The sequence below is a fragment of the Pristis pectinata genome, chromosome 17, assembly GCF_009764475.1.
Source record: "Pristis pectinata isolate sPriPec2 chromosome 17, sPriPec2.1.pri, whole genome shotgun sequence".
In the NCBI taxonomy this organism is placed as follows: domain Eukaryota; kingdom Metazoa; phylum Chordata; class Chondrichthyes; order Rhinopristiformes; family Pristidae; genus Pristis; species Pristis pectinata.
Window position 1 is genome coordinate 43,872,311 of NC_067421.1, and position 19,409 is coordinate 43,891,719.

The 19,409-nt window shown below is 43.1% G+C and overlaps 1 protein-coding gene across 4 annotated transcripts in view; it reads right to left on the bottom strand.

The window, feature by feature from the left end:
• LOC127579563 (M-phase phosphoprotein 9-like) overlaps positions 1-19,409 on the bottom strand; it is a 111,403-nt gene that overhangs the window by 38,409 nt on the left and 53,585 nt on the right. For all 4 annotated transcript variants that reach the window (XM_052032428.1, XM_052032426.1, XM_052032427.1 and 1 more), the window contains exons 7-13: positions 13,486-13,961; positions 13,019-13,177; positions 8,941-9,028; positions 8,504-8,719; positions 8,309-8,356; positions 3,111-3,175; positions 389-493 (exon numbers count right to left, since the gene is read on the bottom strand). In XM_052032428.1, the coding sequence (XP_051888388.1) occupies positions 389-493; positions 3,111-3,175; positions 8,309-8,356; positions 8,504-8,719; positions 8,941-9,028; positions 13,019-13,177; positions 13,486-13,961 (1,157 nt within the window). The remainder of the gene's footprint in view (positions 1-388; positions 494-3,110; positions 3,176-8,308; positions 8,357-8,503; positions 8,720-8,940; positions 9,029-13,018; positions 13,178-13,485; positions 13,962-19,409) is intronic.

Genomic DNA, 19,409 nt, shown 5'->3' on the forward strand with positions numbered 1-19,409 from the left:
GAAGGCCATCTTATGAAGGATGAGCCCACATTCTCTGGTATTTCATAGAGCAAAAGCCAGTCTCAAATGTATCCTCAACAGGGTATATGCTGTGAGACTCTTTCCATTAACTGGACAATCTACAGCTGGAAGCCACACAGTTTCAGGATAAGGGCCAGCCATTTAAGAAACAGGGGAGAAGAAATATAACTTAGAGGATCGTGAATCTTCAGAATTCCCACCCTTGAAAATTGAGTATATTCAAGTTTGAAATCAATAGATTTTTGAGTACTAAGGAAATTACGTTTATGGGACTAAGCCATGAAAGTGAATTTTATGTAGTAATTTTATGTAAAAGATCTTACGATCTTTTTCAAAAACAGAAGTTTTGACTCCTGTACCTATTTACCTGGTGTTTGTCGTACGTAAACAGCTATCTGCACCAGCCCGGACCTTCATGTAGTTTCTCTCATGGTCTGCTTGTCTAATCTGAGCCTCCAGTTTTGATACAACTCTGAAAAGAGAATAAACTACTTCATTACAGATAAGATACAATGACTAATTAAACTATACTTGCCTTCTAAAAGGTACAAATTTAAATACAAGGATGGAGAGAAACAGAATTACAGACCAGTAAACCCAACATCAAAAGTAGGTGAAATACTAGAAGCTATTATAAAAAACTTGATAACAGAACATTTGGAAGGCATTGACAGGATTGGACAAAGTCAGCATGGGTTTATGAAAGGGAAATTATGCGTAACAAATCTACCAGAGGTTTTTTTTGAGGATGTAACTGGTAAAATAGATGAGGGAGAATCATGGGATATGGCATATTTGGACTTTCAAAAAGCTTTTGACAAGGTCCTACAAATGGGGTTAGTGTTTAAGATTAAAGCATGTGGCATTTGGAGTAATATATTGGCAAAGGTTAAGAATTGGTTGACAGACATTTAGGAAGGCAAATGGAACGTTGGCTTTCATTGCAAGAGAAAGGATATCTATACCAAGGCCCTGTACCAACCTCAGGATATGGAGTATGCCATTTAGAATCATAGTCATAGAGAGGAACAGCATGGAAACAGACCCTTCAGCCCATGAAGTCCATGCAGACCATCAATCACCTATTTACACTAACTCTACATTTTCCTCAACACCCCCAGCCAGATTCTACACTCACTAGGGGCAATTTACAGCTGCCAATTAGCCTACCAACCCACGTCTTTAGCATGTGGGAGGAAACCGGAGCAGCCAGAAAAAACTTGCACAGTCACAGAGCAAACGTGCAAACCCCACACAGACAGCGCCCGAGGTCAGGATTGAACCCAGGCGTTGTGACGCAGCAGCTCTACTAGATGCACCACTGTGCTGCCCTTCAAGATCAGGAGGGTTTGTTTCACTCAGAGGATTGTGGACCTGTGAAATTCTGTACCACAGAAGGTAATGGAGCCAAGTCTTTATGTCTACCTCCTTCGTGATCAAAGGGATCAAGGGATGTGGAACAAAGGTGTGAACAGCGCACTGACATGTGTAGTGGAGCATGCCAAAAGGCAAAATGACCCACACCCATTCCTAGTTTCTACATTTCTATTAATCTGCCTTCTCACATGAAGATAAAATATACCATGGCATCATTTCAAAGATGAGGGAGAAAGTTCTTTGTCCTGATAATACATTTCCTCAAAACTATGTTGTCATAAGTTAATGACATTCAAAATATTGCAGATGCTGGAAATCAGAAGATGCTGTAAAGACTCAGCAGTTCTGGTGCACCTGTGGATAGAGAAACAGAGTTAATATTTCTGGTCAAAGACCTGCCATCAGAACTGTGAGAGAAGAGAGAGAAAACTAAAGCTAACTTGGTTTCTCTCTTTCCTAGTTCTGCTGGACCAGTCTTTGACGAGACATTACAAGGACATTCCCATTCACGACAGAGATGAGGAGCAATTTCTCCTCTATAAGCTTTGTGAACCTTTGCAATTCTCTATCCCAGAGAATGTACAGGCTGAATCACTGAATGTATTCAAAACCAAGACAGACACAGAGAGAGATTTCTAGTCTATTGGTGTGTCAAGGGTTATAGGCAAAAAAGGTGGGGGGGGGGGGGGGGGTGGTGGTGGTGGGTGGGGCGCGAGGAATACAACTGAGGCCAAGATCAGATGAGCCATGACTGGTGGAGCAATTTCAAGGGGTGATATGGCATACATCTGCTCCTATTTCTTATGTTAAAAGGACAGATTAGAGAGGCTGGGGTTGTTCCTTCACAAACAGGAAAGTTTAGAAATTTGATAAAGGTATTCAAAATCTTACAACACAAGAGACTGCAGATGCTGGAATCTGAAGCAACAAACAAGATGCTGGAGGAGCTCAGTAGGCCAGGCAGCATCTGTGGAGAGAAATGGACAGTGGACGTTTCAGGTTTAGTCCAGATGAAAGGTCTCAACCTGAAATGTCGACTGTCAATTTCCCTCCACAGATGCCGCCTGACCCGCCGACCTCCTCCCGTATTCAAAATCTTATTAGTTTTAAGTAAGTAAATAAATGCCATTTCCATTAACAAAAGGATCAAGCACAGAGGGCAAAAACTTAAGAGAATGGCAAACTATCAAGGAGGTGACGTGACAAAAAAAAATTTATGGGATGGTGGTTATGATGCACAGCCTGAAAGGATGTTGGTAGCAGATTCACCTGTGGATTTCAAAAACAGAATTAGATACATATTTGAAAATAAAACAGATGCAGGAACGTGAGGAATGCAAGTGGATTTCTCCACAAAGGGCAGGTAAGAACTGAATGGTCTCCTGATACAGACTATTCTGATACAGGCTATGGTTACTTAATTAGATAATAAAAGATAACAGCTCAGGAGAAACTTTCATTCCCCATTGCTGCTTTAGAATTGTACCCAAATTTGTAAAGAAAACAGAGGCTTGTCACAGAAATGTGAAAAGTATCAAAGAAGCACCAAGCATCTATGATATCAATAAATTCTTACTCCAATATGAAATTTTCTAAATATTACTGTAAAGTATCTAGATTCACTTTTAAATCAACATTAAAAAAACTAATGAATTTAGCATACTTGCCACGATGACTTACAACATTATGTAATAAAAATCTCATCATCTAACCTTTTCAGCTCAGAAATCTGAGAATTTGCATCATACAGTTTATCTTCTGTGGTATTTAAAGCCTCCTGGGCAAAAAAAAACATAAGAAAAATTATTGACAGTGTCGACATTTATACATAACATGTCAGGAAAAATCAATAACTTCAACTTCACCAGCATGTTGCCTGGAATGGAGAGCTGTAGTTATGGGGAGAGATTGGATAGGCTGGGTTTGTTCTCACTGTAACGTAGGGACTGAGGGGTGACCTTACAGAGGTTTATAAAATTAGATAGATTAGATGGTCACAGTCTTTTCCCCTCCCCCAGGTTTAAGAGGAGAAAGAAATTTAAAAGATCTGGAGGCACAGATTCATCCATGGAAATAGTGGTGAATATCTAGGAATGTGCTGCCAGAGGAGGGAGTGGGGCCAGGTACAATTACAGGCTTTAAACGGTGTTTGGACAGGTACTTGAACAGAAAAGGTGTAAAGAGATACAGGGCACTAATGCAGGCAAATGGTATTAGCTTAGATAGACATCACAGGTGGTGTAGAGAAGATGGGCCAAAAGGGCCCTCCGTGCTGTGCTAATATGATATGTTTAAAGTTATGAATGACCTCTAGAGTCAACAGAGACAAAAAGTGAGCCAGCTGACATAGAAACAAGGTGACTGGCAAAAGAACTAAAAGTAACACAAAGAATTTTTTTTTACAAAGCAAGTGGATGAGCTCTGAAATGCAGAGGCCATCGTGGAGGCAGATTCAATTACTGTGCTCAAAAATGGAGCTGGTTAAGTAACTGAAAGGAAAAAAAATTAGGGCAATGGGGGATTGGAGGAATAGGGGGCAGGGGGAAGGACTGGCTAACAGGATTGTTCGTAAACTGCGCAGTTCAGGTGGGCCAAATGTCTTCCTTACATACGTAATCCAGGTAGCTAGGGCCATGACTTGGAACGAAAAGCGGGACTCTTGGTGTAAGAAGTGGGAGCCATATAAAGAGGTGAGTGTCGGGGCCCAGTTCTTTTCCAGATATTTTGCAGACAAGAGGCACAGTGGCAAATTGTTAGATGATAACTAAATGGGAAATTAGCCAATTGGCAACAACCAATAAAAAGGTAGGGTCAAGCAGAGCGGCTATTGTTGGAGTGAACCAGTGTTAGAGTGGGGAATCTGAGGCTTTAGCTCAAGAGGAGTGGACTAGTGTTAGAATGGGGAACTGAGGTTTTGACTCAAAAGGCTTTGGTGAGAAGAGGCTAAGATAAGTTTCTTTCTCTCTTTGTCTATTAATGCCTAGCTAAAGTAGTGACAATGAATCCAGGGTCAGTGGTGTGTTCTTCCTGCCAGATGTGGGAGATCTCAAGTCTTCCTGATATCTCCACCTATGTGAGGTACATCCAGCTGCAGGCTCATTACAGACCGTGTTGGGGAACTAGAGCTGCAGCTGGATGATCTTCAGCTCATACAGGAGAATGAGGAAGTGATAGATAAAAGCTACAGAAAGGTAGCCAGACCCAAATTGCAGGAGGCAGGTAGCTGGTGACTGTCAAGAGAGGGGAAAGGAATGGGCAGATAGTGCAGAGTACCCCTGTGGTTGTTCCCCTCAATAACATGTTTACCGCTTGGGATACTGTTTTGGGGGAGAGGGAGGAGAAACAACCAATCAAGGGAAAGCCACAGCGGTCAGGCTGCTGGCACTATGGCTCTGTGACTCTGGGGGACTCTATAGTTAGGGGAGCAGACAAGAGATTATGTGGATGTGAAAGAGACTCCTGGATGGTATGTTGCCTCCCAGGTGCCAGGGGCAGGGACATCTCAGATCGGGTCCACAGCATTCTAAAGGGGGAGGGAGAGCAACCAGAAGTCATGGTACACATTGGTACCAATAACGTAAGTAGGAAAAAGAATGAGGTTCTGAGAAGTGACTATGGGGAATTAGGTAGGAAGCTGAAAAGCAGGACCTCAAAGGTAGTAATCTCTGGATTGCTGCCTGTGCCACGCGCCAGTGAGGGTAAGAATAGGTTGATTTGGCAGATGAATTGATGCAGGGAGCAGGGTTTCAGATTTGTGGATCATCGGGATCTCTTCTGGGGAAGGTATGACCTGTACAAAAGGGATGGGTTACGCCTGAACTGGCGGGGGACCAATATTCTTGTGGGCAGGTTTGCTAGAACTGTTGGGGAGGGTTTAAACTAGTTTGGTAGGGGATGATAGGATGATTGGTAGATACCTGAGTGATAGGTCAGAGGTTGGTACATTTAGTGTACAATTAGATGTAGCGTGTAGAAAAACCGAGGAAGGATAGGCAGTTGAAAGGGCAAAATTGCAGTCAGTTGGATGGGCTGAAGTGTGTCTACTTTAATGTGAGAAGTATCAAGAACAAGGGTGGTGAACTGAGAACATGGGTCAGTACATGGAACTATGACATTTTGGCCAGAGACTTGGCTGTCGCAAGGGCAAGAAGGGCTGCAGGAGGTTCTGGGGTTTAGATGTTTCAAAACAGACAGGGACAGAGGTAAAAGAGGTTGGGGGGGTGGGGGGGGGGGGGAGGTTGGCTTTGCTGATCAGGGACAGTGTCATAGCTGTAGGAAGGGAGGACATCCTGGAGGAATCGTCTACTGAGTCAGTGTGGATGGAAGTCAGAAACAAGAAGAGAGCGATTACTCTATTGGTAGTATTCTACAGACCCCCCCAAATAGCAGCAGAGACACTGAGGAGCAGATTGGGAAGCAGATTTTGGAAAGGTGCAAAAAGAGCAAGGTGGTTATTATGGGTGATTTGAACATCCCTAATATATATTGGCACCTCCGTGTTAAGGGGATAGATGGAGGAGATTTTGTTAGAAGTGTCCAGGAAGGATTCCTGACACAGTATGTGGACAGGCTGACTGGAGGAGAGGCCATACTGGACCTGGTACTAGGCAATGAGCCTGATCAGGTTTTGGATCTCTCAGTGGGAGAGCATTTTGGAGATAGTGACCATAACTCCTTGACCTTTACCATAGCCTTGGAGAAGGATAGAAGCAGACGATATGGGAAAGTATTTGATTGGGAGAGAGGGAATTATGAAGCTATTAGGCAGGAACTTGGGAGTGCAAACTGGGAACAGATATTCTAGGGGAAGTGCACAACAGGAATGTGGAGGTTGTTTACGGAGTACTTGCATGGGGGTCTGGATAGGATTGTCCCATTCAGGCAGGGCAAGGATGGTAGAGTGGAGGAACAATGGTTAACAAGACATAGAATATCTTGTCAAAAGGAAGAAAGAAGCTTGCCTAAGGTTTAGAAAGCAAGGACCATACAGGGCTCTAGAGAGTTGCAAGGTAGCCAGGATGGAGTTCAAGAATGGACTTGGAGCTAGAAAGACGCAAGAGAAGTCCTTTGTGAGTAGGATTAAAGAAAACCCCAAGGCATTCTACATGTGAACAATAGGAGGATGACTAGAGTGAGGGTAGGAATGATGAGGGATAAAAGAGGAAACGTGCCTGGAGTCGGAAGAGGTAGGGGAGGTCCTTAATGAATACTTCAGTATTCACTGACCTTGACATTTGTGAGGATGGCATACGACAGGCTAATATGCTAAAACATGTCAACGTGAGGGAAGAGGATGTGCTGGAACTTTTGAAAAACATTAGGATAGATAAGTCACCAGGGCCAGACAGGATATATCCAAGGTTATTACAGGAAGTGAGGGAAGAGATTGCTGCGCCTTTGGTGATGATCTTTGTGTCTTCACTGGCCACAGGAGTAGTGCTAGATGATTGGAGGGTGGCAAATGTTGTTCCTTTGTTTAAGAAAGGGAGTAGGGATAACCCTGGAAATTACAGACCAGTGAGTCTTCAGTGGTGGCCAAATTACTGGAGAAGATTCTTGGAGAAAGGATTTATAAGCATTTGGATAAGCATAGGCTGATTAGGGGCAGTCAGCGTGGCTTCATGAGGAGCAGGTCGTACCTCACGAGCCTGATTGAAATCTTTGAGGATGTGACAAAGTACATTGATTAAGGTAGAGCAATGGATGTGGTGTACATGGATTTTAGTAAGGCATTTGATAAGGTTCCTCGTGGAAGGCTCATTCAAAGTCAGGAGGCATGGGATCCAGGGAAACCTGGCTGTGTGGATTCAGAATTGGCTTGCCCATAGAAGACAGAAAATGGTTGTAGATGGAGCGTTTTCTGCCTGGAGGTCAGTGACCAGTGGTGTTCTGCAGAGATCTGTCTGGGACCCCTGTCTGTGATTTTTTTTAATATATATTTATATAAATGACTTCTATCAGGATGTGGAAGGGTGGGTTAGTAAGTTTGCAAATGACACGAAGGTTGGTGTATTGTGGATAGTGTAGAAGATTGCTGTAGGTTACGAGAGGACATTGATAGAATGCAAAGCTGGGCTGAGAAGTGGCAGATGGAGTTCAATCTGGAAAAGTATGAAGTGATACACTTTGGAAGATTGAATTTGAAGACAGAGTACAGGGTTAATGGCAGGACTGAGCAGTGTGGAGGAACAGAGGGATCTTGGGGTCCATGTCCATGGATCCCTCAAGGTTACTGCACAGGTCAATAGGGTCATTAAGAAGGTGTATGGCATGTTGGACTTTATTAACTGGGGTAGAGTACAAGAGCCACGAGGTAATGTTATAGCTCTATAAAACTCTGGTTAGACCACAGTTGGAGTATTGTGTTATTATAGGAAGGATGTGGAAGCTTTAGAGAGGGTGCAGAGGAGATTTACCAGGATGCTGCCTCGATTGGAGATCATGACTTATGAGGATAGGTTGAGTGAACTAGTGCTGTTCTCTTTGGAGTGAAGGAGGATGAGAGGTGACTAGAGGCATATATCAAGTAGACAGCCAGAGACTTTCTTTCCCAAACATTCCCACCCCCCCCCCCCCACCAAGGTGAAAATGGCTACCACGAGGGGGCATAATTTTAAGGTGATTGGAGGAAAGTACAGGGGGGATAGAGGCAAATTCTTTTTTTTTTAAAAAGTGGTGAGTGCGTGGAACCAGGGGTGGTGGTAGAGGCAGATACATTGGGGACATTTAAGAGACTCTAGATAGGCACATGGATGACAGGAAAAATGGAGGAGTGCGTGGGAGTGAATGGTTAGATTGATCTTAGAGTAGGTTAAAAGATCAGCACAACATCATGGTCTGAAGGGCCTGTACTGTGCTGTTCTATGTAATCATTCCCTGAACCCAAACTGCAAAAGGATTATGAAATTACCTTGACTCGTTCATGTTCTTTTCCCAGTGACTCGTATTCTGTAAGCAGCTGCAATGAAAAATATCCATTTTTAAATTCAAACCCAAAAACTAAATTCTTTACAAATTAAAGCATGATGTACAGAGTTCAATGCAAATGTGGTTCTGTTGCTCTCTCAAGCTAACCCAATTCATAAAAATAAAATTCTTGACTCACATCCTGCAGTATTTTGTGTTCTTGTTTCCTTCTGGCATCTTTGTTATCTGAATGTTTGTATGCTTTTTCAAAAGCTTCTTCTAGGTCTTTGAGCCTGCTATTAAGTTTGTTGATCATGTTATCTTTGTCCTTGCTATCTTTTCGCATTTCATCAAGGCGCTGTTGTAAAGCCTTAGCTGCAGTACTAACAGCATCATAACGTCCAGGCCAGTCAGCCTAATCCAAAGCACAAGTGGTTAGGAAAGAAAATGGAAAAATAAAGCAAGGAACAACTGGCATTTCTGTGGATGGTACAAGATTCTTAATTTCTTAAAACATTTTCTAACCTATTGTACACTCCCCACTTAGGACTGAAGCAGTTTTATCAAGATTTGACTGTAGTATTTGCTCCAAATTGTACACAAATTCTATTCCCTTACTCGATGACTTTTACCCACCAACTGCATTTCCATCAAGCAGTTCTTGTTCTCAAGGTCCCGAATTCGTTTGGCAGCTTCAGTTAATGCTCCTTCTAATTGTTCACATCTGAAAATTCAAACTAACTATTAGAAGTCTTGTAATAATTTTGTAAAGTCATTAACAATACTCATTAAATAATACATGTCAGGAATGGGTAATCAAATCTGCCAACGTTCTTAACCTGGGGATGTGGAGTGTAAATAAGTAAATTCCAAGTTCCCATTGCTGTTCAGCATTCAATGACCACTTTTCAAAAAATTGAGGAACAGGACCTCAAGGGTAGCAATCTCGGGATTGCTGCCAGTGCCACGTGATAGTGAAGGTAGGAATAGGAGGAGGTGGCAGATAAATGTGTGACTGAGAAGTTGGTGCAGGAGGGAGGGTTTTAGATTTCTGGATCATTGGGATCTCTTCTCGGGAAGGTGGGACCTGTACAGAGAGGACGGGTTACACCCGAACCAGAAGGGGGCCAATATCCTTGCGGCGAGATTTGCTAGGGTGGTACAGGAGGGTTTTAACTAGTTTGTGAGGGGGAAGGGAACCGGAGGAGTAGGTCAGAGGAAGAAAAGAATGGGGAAAAGTTAGATCAAACAGGTAGAGAGGCTTTGGGGAAGGAGAAGCAGAATACAGGCTATAAAAGTAGTAAGATAGATGGACTGAAGTGTGTTTACTTAAATGCAAGAAGTGTCAGGAATAAGGGGGATGAACTGAGGGCTTGGATAAGTATGGGGGACTATGATATCGTGGCTATTACTGAGACGTGGCTGACGTCAGGAGAGGAGTGGATATTGAATATTCCTGGTTTTCGGTGTTTTAAGAGGGATAGGGAAGGGGGGAGAAGAGGGGGAGGGGTGGCGACACTGGTCAGGGACACTGTTACGGCTGTGGAAAAGATGGATGTTGTAGAAGGATCATCTCTAGAGTCCGTATGGGTGGAGTTAAGGAACAAGAAAGGAGCAGTTACTCTACTAGGAGTATTCTATAGGCCCCCCGGTAGCCGTAGAGATATAGAGGAGCAGATTGGCAGGCAGTGTTTGGAGAGAAGCAGAAATAACAGGGTTATTATAATGGGAGACTTCAACTTCCCAAATATAGACTGGAACCTGCTTAGTGCCAAAGGTTTAGATGGGACAGAATTTGTTAAGTGTGTCCAGAGGGATTCCTGACGCAGTATGTTGACAGGCCAACTAGAGGGAATGCCATGTTAGATCTAGTTTTAGGAAATGAACCGGGACAGGTGAAGGATCTATTGGTGGGTGAGCATTTGGGGGACAGTGACCATTGCTCCATAACCTTTAAAATTGTCATGGACAGGGACAGGTGCAGAGGACAAGAGGTTTTTCAATTGGGGAAGGGCTAACTACGAGGCTATAAGGAGAGAACTTGGGAGTGTAAATTGGGATGTCCTTTTTGAAGGAAAATGTACCATGGGGATGTGGTCGATATTCAGGGATCTTATGCAGGATGTTAGAGATAAATATGTCCCGGTGAGGCAGAGAAGGAATGGCAGAGTGAAGGAACCGTGGGTGACGAGAGAGGTGGAACGACTAGTTAGGGAGAAGAAGGTAACATACGTGAGGTATAAGCAGCAAGGTTCAGACAGGGCCCGTGAGGAATATAGGGTAGCGAGGAAGGAACTTAAGAAAGGGCTGAGGAGAGCTAGAAGGGGACATGAAAGGCTTTGGCTAGAGGGTTAAGGAAAATTCCCAGGCCTTTTTCAAGTACGTGAATGGTAGGAGGATGCTAGGGTGAAGTAGGTCCGCTTAAGGACAAAAGGTGGGAGAATTTGCCTGGAGGCGGCAGGAAGTGGAGAAAGTTCTCAATGAGTACTTCTCTTCGGTATTCACCAGGGAGAGGGGTCTTGATGATGCAGAAGGGAGTGCTGGTAGGGGTAATGTTCTCGAGGTTGTTGATATCAAGAGAGAGGATGTGTTGAAGTTGTTAAATAATATTAAGACAGATAAATCTCTGGGGCCTGACGGGATTTTCCCCAGGCTGCTTCGAGAGGCTAGGGAGGAGATTGCTGAACCGCTGGTAAGGATCTTTGAGTCCTCGTTGTCTACGGGGGTGGTGCCGGAGGATTGGAGGGTTGCGAATGTGGTCCCCTTGTTCAAAAAAGGTAATAGGGATAGGCTAGGGAATTATAGACCAGTGAGTCTCACGTCTGTGGTGGGTAAGCTGTTAGAAAGGATTCTAAGGGATAGGATTTATGAACACCTTGAGAATCATGGACTGATTAGGGAGAGCCAGCATGGCTTAGTGAAGGGAAGATCTTGCCTCACAAGCCTGATAGAGTTCTTTGAGGAGGTGACCAGGAAGATTGATGAGGGCAGTGTGGTGGATGTGGTTTACATGGATTTTAGTAAGGCGTTTGATAAGCTTCCTCATGGTAGGCTTCTTCAGAAGGTCAGAGGCCAAGGGATCCAAGGAAGCTTGGCTGTGTGGATTAGGAATTGGCTTGCATGTAGAAAGCAGAGGGTTGTGGTGGAGGGAGTGCCCTCGGATTGGAAGGCAGTGCCTAGTGGTGTCCCGCAGGGATCGGTTCTGGGACCTCTACTTTTTGTGATATTTATAGATGACTTAGATGAGGGGGTGGAGGGCTGGGTTAGTAAGTTTGCGGACGACACTAAGATAGGCGGTGTTGTGGATAGTGTGGAGGGCTGTCGGAGCTTACAGAGGGATATTGATAGGATGCAGAGCTGGGCTGACAAGTGGCAGATGGAGTTCAATCCGGAGAAGTGTGAGGTGGTACACTTTGGAAGGACAAACTCCAGGGCAGAGTACAGGGTAAATGGCAAGGTACTTGGCAGTGTGGAGGAGCAGAGGGATCTGGGGGTTCATATTCACAGTTCGTTGAAAGTTGCCTCACAGGTGGAAAGAGCAGTTAAGAAGGCCAATGGGATGTTGGCTTTCATAAGTCGCGGGATTGAGTTTAAGAGCCGCGAGGTTATGATGCAGCTTTACAAAACTCTAGTTAGGCCACACTTAGAGTACTGTGTTCAGTTCTGGTCGCCTCATTATAGGAAGGATGTGGAGGCGTTGGAGAGGGTGCAGAGGAGATTTACCAGGATGCTGTCTGGATTGGATAGTATGGAATATGAGGAGAGGCTTAAGGCGCTAGGGCTTTATTCACTGGAAAGGAGGAAGATGAGAGGAGACACGATAGAGGTATATAAAATATTGAGAGGAATAGATAGAGTGGACAGTCAGCGCCTCCTTCCCAGGGCACCGATGCTCAAGACGAGAGGTCATGGCTTTAAGGTTATGGGTGGGAGGTTCAGGGGAGATGTCAGAGGGAGGTTTTTCACCCAAAGAGTGGTTGGTGCATGGAATGCACTGCCTGGGGTGGTGGTGGAGGCAGATACATTGAACAGGTTCAAGAGCTTGTTGGATAGGCATATGGAAGAACGTGAGATAGAGGGATATGCGGGAGGAAGGGGTTAGGTAGTGTGAGGGTGGTCTGATGGACGGCACGACACGGTGGGCCGAAGGGCCTGTTTTGTGCTGTATGGTTCTATGGTTTTTAGATATCTGAAAAGAATTGCCTGCATTAACTGTCTTAATTGAATAATCTGTTATCACACAGTATGATGAATGGCAATTAAAGATGAGCCACCAGAAGACTGTCAATGCCCAGAAATTTTAGGAGAGAGGTGCTATAAACCATAATCATTTCAAATTTTTAACTGAATTTTCCATCTCAAAGCATGAGATCAAATTTTCATCAATATATTTGCTCTCCAAGCTGTGTTGGTCAAGTACATACAATCCTGCCTGTGTCCAATAACTCACTATCCTAATGCATCTGGGCTATCGTGTTATTGAACAGGTCAAAGTACATTTCTGCTCGTGTGTGTTACGTTTTTAATTGAATTGTGATTATTTTAAGCAATTGGTCTTTTTAATGTGTAATATGACTACACGAGAAAGAACATGTATACCTTGGTTGCATTTCAAAAAAAAATTAAGCACAAGAACAGCAAGAGAGGTAAAGAAAATTAATTATATTTGATTTTTCCAAACTTTGCTTTTATTTATTTGAAACCAAAAAGCTACCTTTTTGAAAGATTCTGGTTATGCTTCTCTGCTTCAATTATTGCGGAAGGTGAATTTAAAGTGTCCAGTTTTTCCTTAAGGCTGCTGATTTCTGCCTCATAGTAAGCTCTAATGTCAGCCACATGCCGTGCATGCTTCTCACGCAAGTTTAGGCGAGCACTGGAAATAACAAGTTTAAAAAGAGAATATGAATTTAAGTTTATGATGCAGAAATAAATTGCATAAATCAGACAGTTTAATCATATTTAGCCCCTGAAATGCCGATCTGTGTAAGCAAATTTGAAGCTCCGCAACTGTACACTATCATTCAAGTCTGGATTCAGTGCCTAATGAAAACAAGTGGCACCGTGAAAAGGCATGTTAAAGTATGTCAATGTAATAAAAGTAACGAAAACAGTTGGGAATTTTGATAGATTCCAAGCAATGTAAAACTAAAGTCTTTTTTAAATAATGAGGTCTTTACTTACATAGATAACATAATGGGATCCTCAAGAGATGATGCAGAAACATTATGGTCCAATGATCCATTTACATTATTTGCACTCAACTCAATGCAAGGCACAGATGATGGAGTTAATGTAGAACTGCTGTCTTGCCCTTGTAATGAACTTGCATTCCTTGTTTGTTTCAAGCTTATCAAGTGTTGACCTTGGGTAGCAGCGGAAGACTGAGAACCAGAATGGAGATTCCAGTTTTGAGAAGGTGATGAGCTTTTCCGTACAGCACATCTGGAAGTATCTGTCAATTCTGATTCCAGAGTAGTACGTACACACAAATCTGAATTAGGAGGGCAATAGCTTTGTGCGGTTACACCCACTAGAGAGTCTGGGCTAATTGAAGACTGAGTATCACATTCTGAAACCACTGCTGAGGTACTACAATGATTATGTGGAGAAAATGCTACAGGTTGCTTCATGTGAAGAGTGGGATCAAGTGTTAAAACCTTGGAGAAAAAAGTAACAGATTAAGTTCTAATGTAAAATCTCATTCTATATGAACACATTGCATTTTACAAAAACAATTATCAAATATGCTTTCATTAAAAAACAAAAATAGAAACAGGAGGAACAACGTGGCCCCTCATGCCTGCTTATTTAGTAAGGTCATGGATAATTTTTTCACCACAGCATCACTTAATCTACACTAGTCCCATATCCCTCAGTTCCTTCACAATCCGATAACGTCTTTGGAAATCAAAAAAGCTATACATTGCTGGAAATCCAAAATAAATAAAGAGAACACTGGAAGCACTCAGCAGGTATCTAGCAGCATATTTAGAAAGAGAAACTGCGTTAATGTTTCAGGCCAAAGACCCTTCATTGAACCTGAAACGTTAAGTTTCTTTCCTCAGATGCTGTCTGACCTGCTGAGTGTTAAACACTTTCTATCAACCTCGGCCTTGAATGCAGCAACTGAACCTCCACAACTCTTATGCAAAGAATTCCAACGATTCACCATTCCTGGGTGAAGGAATTTCTTCAACTCTTTTGGAGTAGCTGACCCTTTACCTTGAGATCCTGGTTCTGGATACAACAGACAAAGGACAGCATAATCTCTGCACCTACCCTGTTAAGCCCCATAAGCGTTTTATTCCTTTCAATGAGATTACCTCTCATTCTTCTAAATTTGAGAGAGTATAATACCAGTCTGCTTAATCTCTCCACAGATGACAAACCCCTCCCTCCATCCCTTGAATCAATGTGGGGAAACATTTGTTGCACTCCCTCTAGAGCAAGTATATCCTTGCCTTGGTAGGGAGACCAGCCCTGCACACACTATTCTGGGTGCTGCAGTCTCACCAGAGCCCTATATAATTGCGGTAAAATATACCACTTGCCTTCCTAACGTATTTGCATGTTTAACTTTCAGTGAGTCATATAAAGTACCAAGTCCTCTGAACATCGATACCTTTGAATTTCTTACCACTTAATAAATGTTTTTCTATTTTTCTACCAAAGTGGATGACATCACATTTTTTTTTCACATTACATTTTAACAGCCATGTCCTTGCCTGTCTATATCCCCCGAAACCTCTTTGCATCCTCCTCACAACCCACACTGACGCCCACCTTTGTATCATTAACAAACTTGGATATATTTCACTTGGTCTTCTCATCCAAATCACTGCTATAGATAATGAACAGTTGGATCCAAACACCAGTCATTGTGGCACCCCACTATTCACAGCCTACCAACTCCAAAATCACCCATTTACAAGCCCACCTATTTTCTGTCTGTTAGCCAATCCTCAACACATGCTAGTATATCACCCTTAATGTTATGAAATATTGAAAAGCACAATAAGTAAAAGATTCATAGAATTTCTGACATGTAGCTGTAAAAGTTTTTGTATATTTGGGCTAAATTACTACTTTCTTTGATCTAAAATTCAATATACACCAAATCATGTTATGCATGATAACGAATAGATAACATCACTGTATTTGTTATTTCTCTAAAATATCAAAGCACAGAAATCCAAGCACAAGTCTAAACCGTCAACTTCTCCTTGGTTCATAGATTTCTAGGGTCAGCAAGTAGGTGTGTGTATGCAGGCACAAATACATCCTGAGGGCATATATAATGGCCTTAAAATTAAATTTAAATTATATAAATTGTAGTATCCCAAATTAACCTGTGATGGAGGATTCAAAGCTGGGCTCAGTCTTCTTGGGTTTGGAAGGAAGAAAGTGGAAAGAATGTAAACACTAACCCGTGCAATGGGATAAACAGTACCAGCATCAACCATGGTACTGCAAGGAATCACATAAAAATCTCCTTGGCAAAAACCTCAGTCCAACCTCAAATCCTGCCCTGATGATCAATATTATAAAAAATCTCTATTTCTTTTCTGTAAAAATCTTAAAATAATTTCAATCAGTTCTAATCCAGTTTCTCTCAATCTACAGAACAAAATGCCCCAATAAACTGCCAGCTGAAATGCAAAGAATCCAATTTGTCAGGACTAAATTTGCCACCATGAAGATCAAAAAAAAGGGACTGCTTGCTGATACAACTTTCTACCTTTATTCCATAACAATATACAAGTGACAATTCTGTAACCTCATCTCAATCACATTCAATATCTTCTTGAACATCCAATCCATTTCACGTCTCACAAATGCCAATAGGACATTTATTCACAGTTCATTTCCACTTCTGACTTTTTAAGACTGCCTCCATCCAGGGTTTCACCCTAACTAAATACAACCTATACTGTATTAAGTTCACCCTACTTTGCCCTTGATAAACTCCAATGGCTTTCCCACAAACTTCAAAAGCCCTGTCCTGATCGATCAACCAGCTAGACACTCATACTCCTTGCCACAATTCAACTGTTTTTCTCCCTTCTGACCCACTATACATCATATCTCCTCTACTCTAGAATGGCCAATTATTCAGGCTTGCCTACTGAAATTCTGCAGTAAAACTTAGACCTTCAACACTTAAGCAATCTTCAAAGACACAAAACTCTGTTCTTCAACTGTGCCTTACAACATAGAACATTACAGCACAGTACAGGCATTTTTGCCCTCGATGTTGTGCCAACATTTTATCCTGCTCTAATATCTATCTAACTCTTCCCTCCCACATAACCCTCCATTTTACTATCATTCATGTGGCTATCAGTGTCTCTTAAATGTCCCTAATGAATCTGTCCCCAAAACCTCTGTCGGCAACGCGTTCCACACACCCACCACTGTGTAAAAAAGATTTACTTCTGATATCCCCCTTATACCTTCCTCCAATCACAAAATTGTGCCTCCTCACCTTAGCCTAAAATTATGCCCCCTCATCTTAGCCATTCTCACCCTAGGAAAAAGTCTCTGACTGTCCATTCAATCTATGCCTCTTATCATCTTGTACACCTCTATCAAGTCAACTCTCATCCTCCTCCTCTCCAAAGAGAAAAGCCACAGCTCACTCAGCCTATCCTCACAAGACATGCTCTCCAATCCAGGCAGCATCCTGGTAAAGCTCCTCTGCACCCTCTCTTAAGCTTCCACATCCTTTCTATAATGAGGCGACCAGAACTGAACACAATACACAATACTTGTGGTCTAACCAGAGTTCTCTAGAGCTACATTACCTCGTGGCTCTTGAACTCAATACCCCGACTAATGAAGGGCAACACTCCATATGCCTTCGTAACTACTGACCTGCATGGCAACCTTGAGGGATCTATGGACATGGACCCCGAGTTCCCTCTGTTCCTCCACACTGCTAAGAGTCCTGCCATTAACCTTGTATTCTGCCTTCAAATTCGATCTCCCGAAGTGTATCACTTCGCACTTTTCTGGTGCGAACTCCATCTGCCACTTCTCAGCCCAGTTCTGCATTCTGTCAATATCCTGTTATAACCTACAGCAACCTTCTACACCATTAACCTTCGTGTCATCTGCAAACCTACTAACCTAACCTTCCACATCCTCATCCAAGTCATTTATGAAAATCACAAAGAGCAGGGTCCCAGAACAGATCCCTGCAGAACACCACTAGTCACTGACTTCCAGGCAGAAAACACTCCATCTACAACCACCCTCTGTCTTTTAGGGGTGAGCCAATTCTGAACCACACAGCTAAGTTTCCCTGGATCCAATGCCTCCTGACTTTCTGAATGAGCCTTCCATAAGGAACATTATCAAATACCTTACTAAAATCCATATACACCACATCCACTGTTCTACCTTCGTTGATGTGCTTTGTCACAACCTTAAAGAATTTGTGAAGGGAAGATCTTGCCTCACTAGCCTGATAGGGTTCTTTGAGGAGGTGACCAGGAAGATTGATGAGGGTAGTGCAGTAGACGTGGTCCACATGGATTTTAGTAAGGCGTTTGACAAGGCTCCGCATGGTAGGCTTCTTCAGAAGGTCAGAGGCCAAGGGATCCACGGAGGCTTGGCCATGTGGATTCAGAATTGGCTTGCCTGTAGAAAGCAGAGGGTTGTGGTGGAGGGAGTGCATTCGGATTGGAGGGCTGTGACTAGTGGTGTCCCACAAGGATCGGTTCTGGGGCCTCTACTTTTTTGTAATATTTATTAATGACTTAGATGAGGGGGTGGAAGGGTGGGTTAGCAAGTTTGCAGATGGCACAAAGATTGGTGGTGTTGTGGATAGTGTGGAGGACTGTCGCAGCTTGCAGAGGGATATTGATAGGATGCAGAGCTGGGCTGACAAGTGGCAGATGGAATTCAATCTGGAGAAGTGTGAGGTGGTACGCTTTGGAAGGATAAACTCCAAGGCAGAATACAAGGTAAATGGCAGGATTCTGGGCAGTGTAGAAGAGCAGAGGAATCTGGGGGTTCATATCCACAGATCCCTGAAAGTTGCCACACAGGTGGATAGGGTAGTTAAGAAAGCTTATGGGATGTTAGCTTTCATAAGTCGTGGGATAGAGTTAGAGAGCCACGAAGTAATGATGCAGCTTTACAAAACTCTGGTTAGACCATACTTAGAGTACTGTGTCCAGTTCTGGTCGCCTCATTATAGGAAGGATGTGGAAGCGTTGGAAAGGGTGCAGAGGAGATTTACCAGGATGCTGCCTGGTTTAGAGAGTATGCTTTATGAGGAGAGACTAAGAGAGCTAGGGCTTTACTCTTTGGAGAGAAAGAGGATGAGAGGAGACATGATAGAGGTATGCAAGATATTGAGAGGAATAGATAGAGTGGACAGCCAGCGCCTCTTTCCCAGGGCACCAATGCTCCATACAAGAGGGCATGGCTTTAAGGTAATGGGTGGGAAGTTCAAGTGAGATGTCAGAGGGAGGTTTTTCACCCAGAGAGTGGTTGGTGCATGGAATGCGCTGCCTGGGGTGGTGGTGGAGGCTGATACATTGGTCAAGTTCAAGAGATTGTTAGATAAGCATATGGAGGAATTTAATATAAAGGGATACGTGGGAGGAAGGGGTTAGATAGTCGTAGGAGTGGTTTGAAGGTCGGCACAACCTGAATTCAATCAGGCTCATGAGGCACAACATGTCCCTCACAAAGCCATGCTGACTGTCCCTAATTAGCCTATGCTTCTCCAAATGCCCATAAATCCTGTCTCAAAGAATCATCTCCAGTGATTTGGCCATGACTGAAGACTCACTGCTCTGTAATTCCCAGGGTTATCCCTACTCCCTTTCTTAAACAAAGGAACAACATTTGCCATCCTCCAATCATCTGGCACTACTCCTGTGGCCAGTGAGGACGCAAAGATCATAGTCAAAGGCGCAGCAATCTCTTCACTCACTTTCCGTAATAACCATGTATATATCCTGTCCAGTCCTGGTGACTTATCTATCCTACTGTTTTTCAAAAGTTCCAGCATATCCACTTTCCTCACATCGACATGCTTTAGTGTATTAGCCTGTCGTACGCCATCCTCACAAACGTCAAGGTCTCTCTCA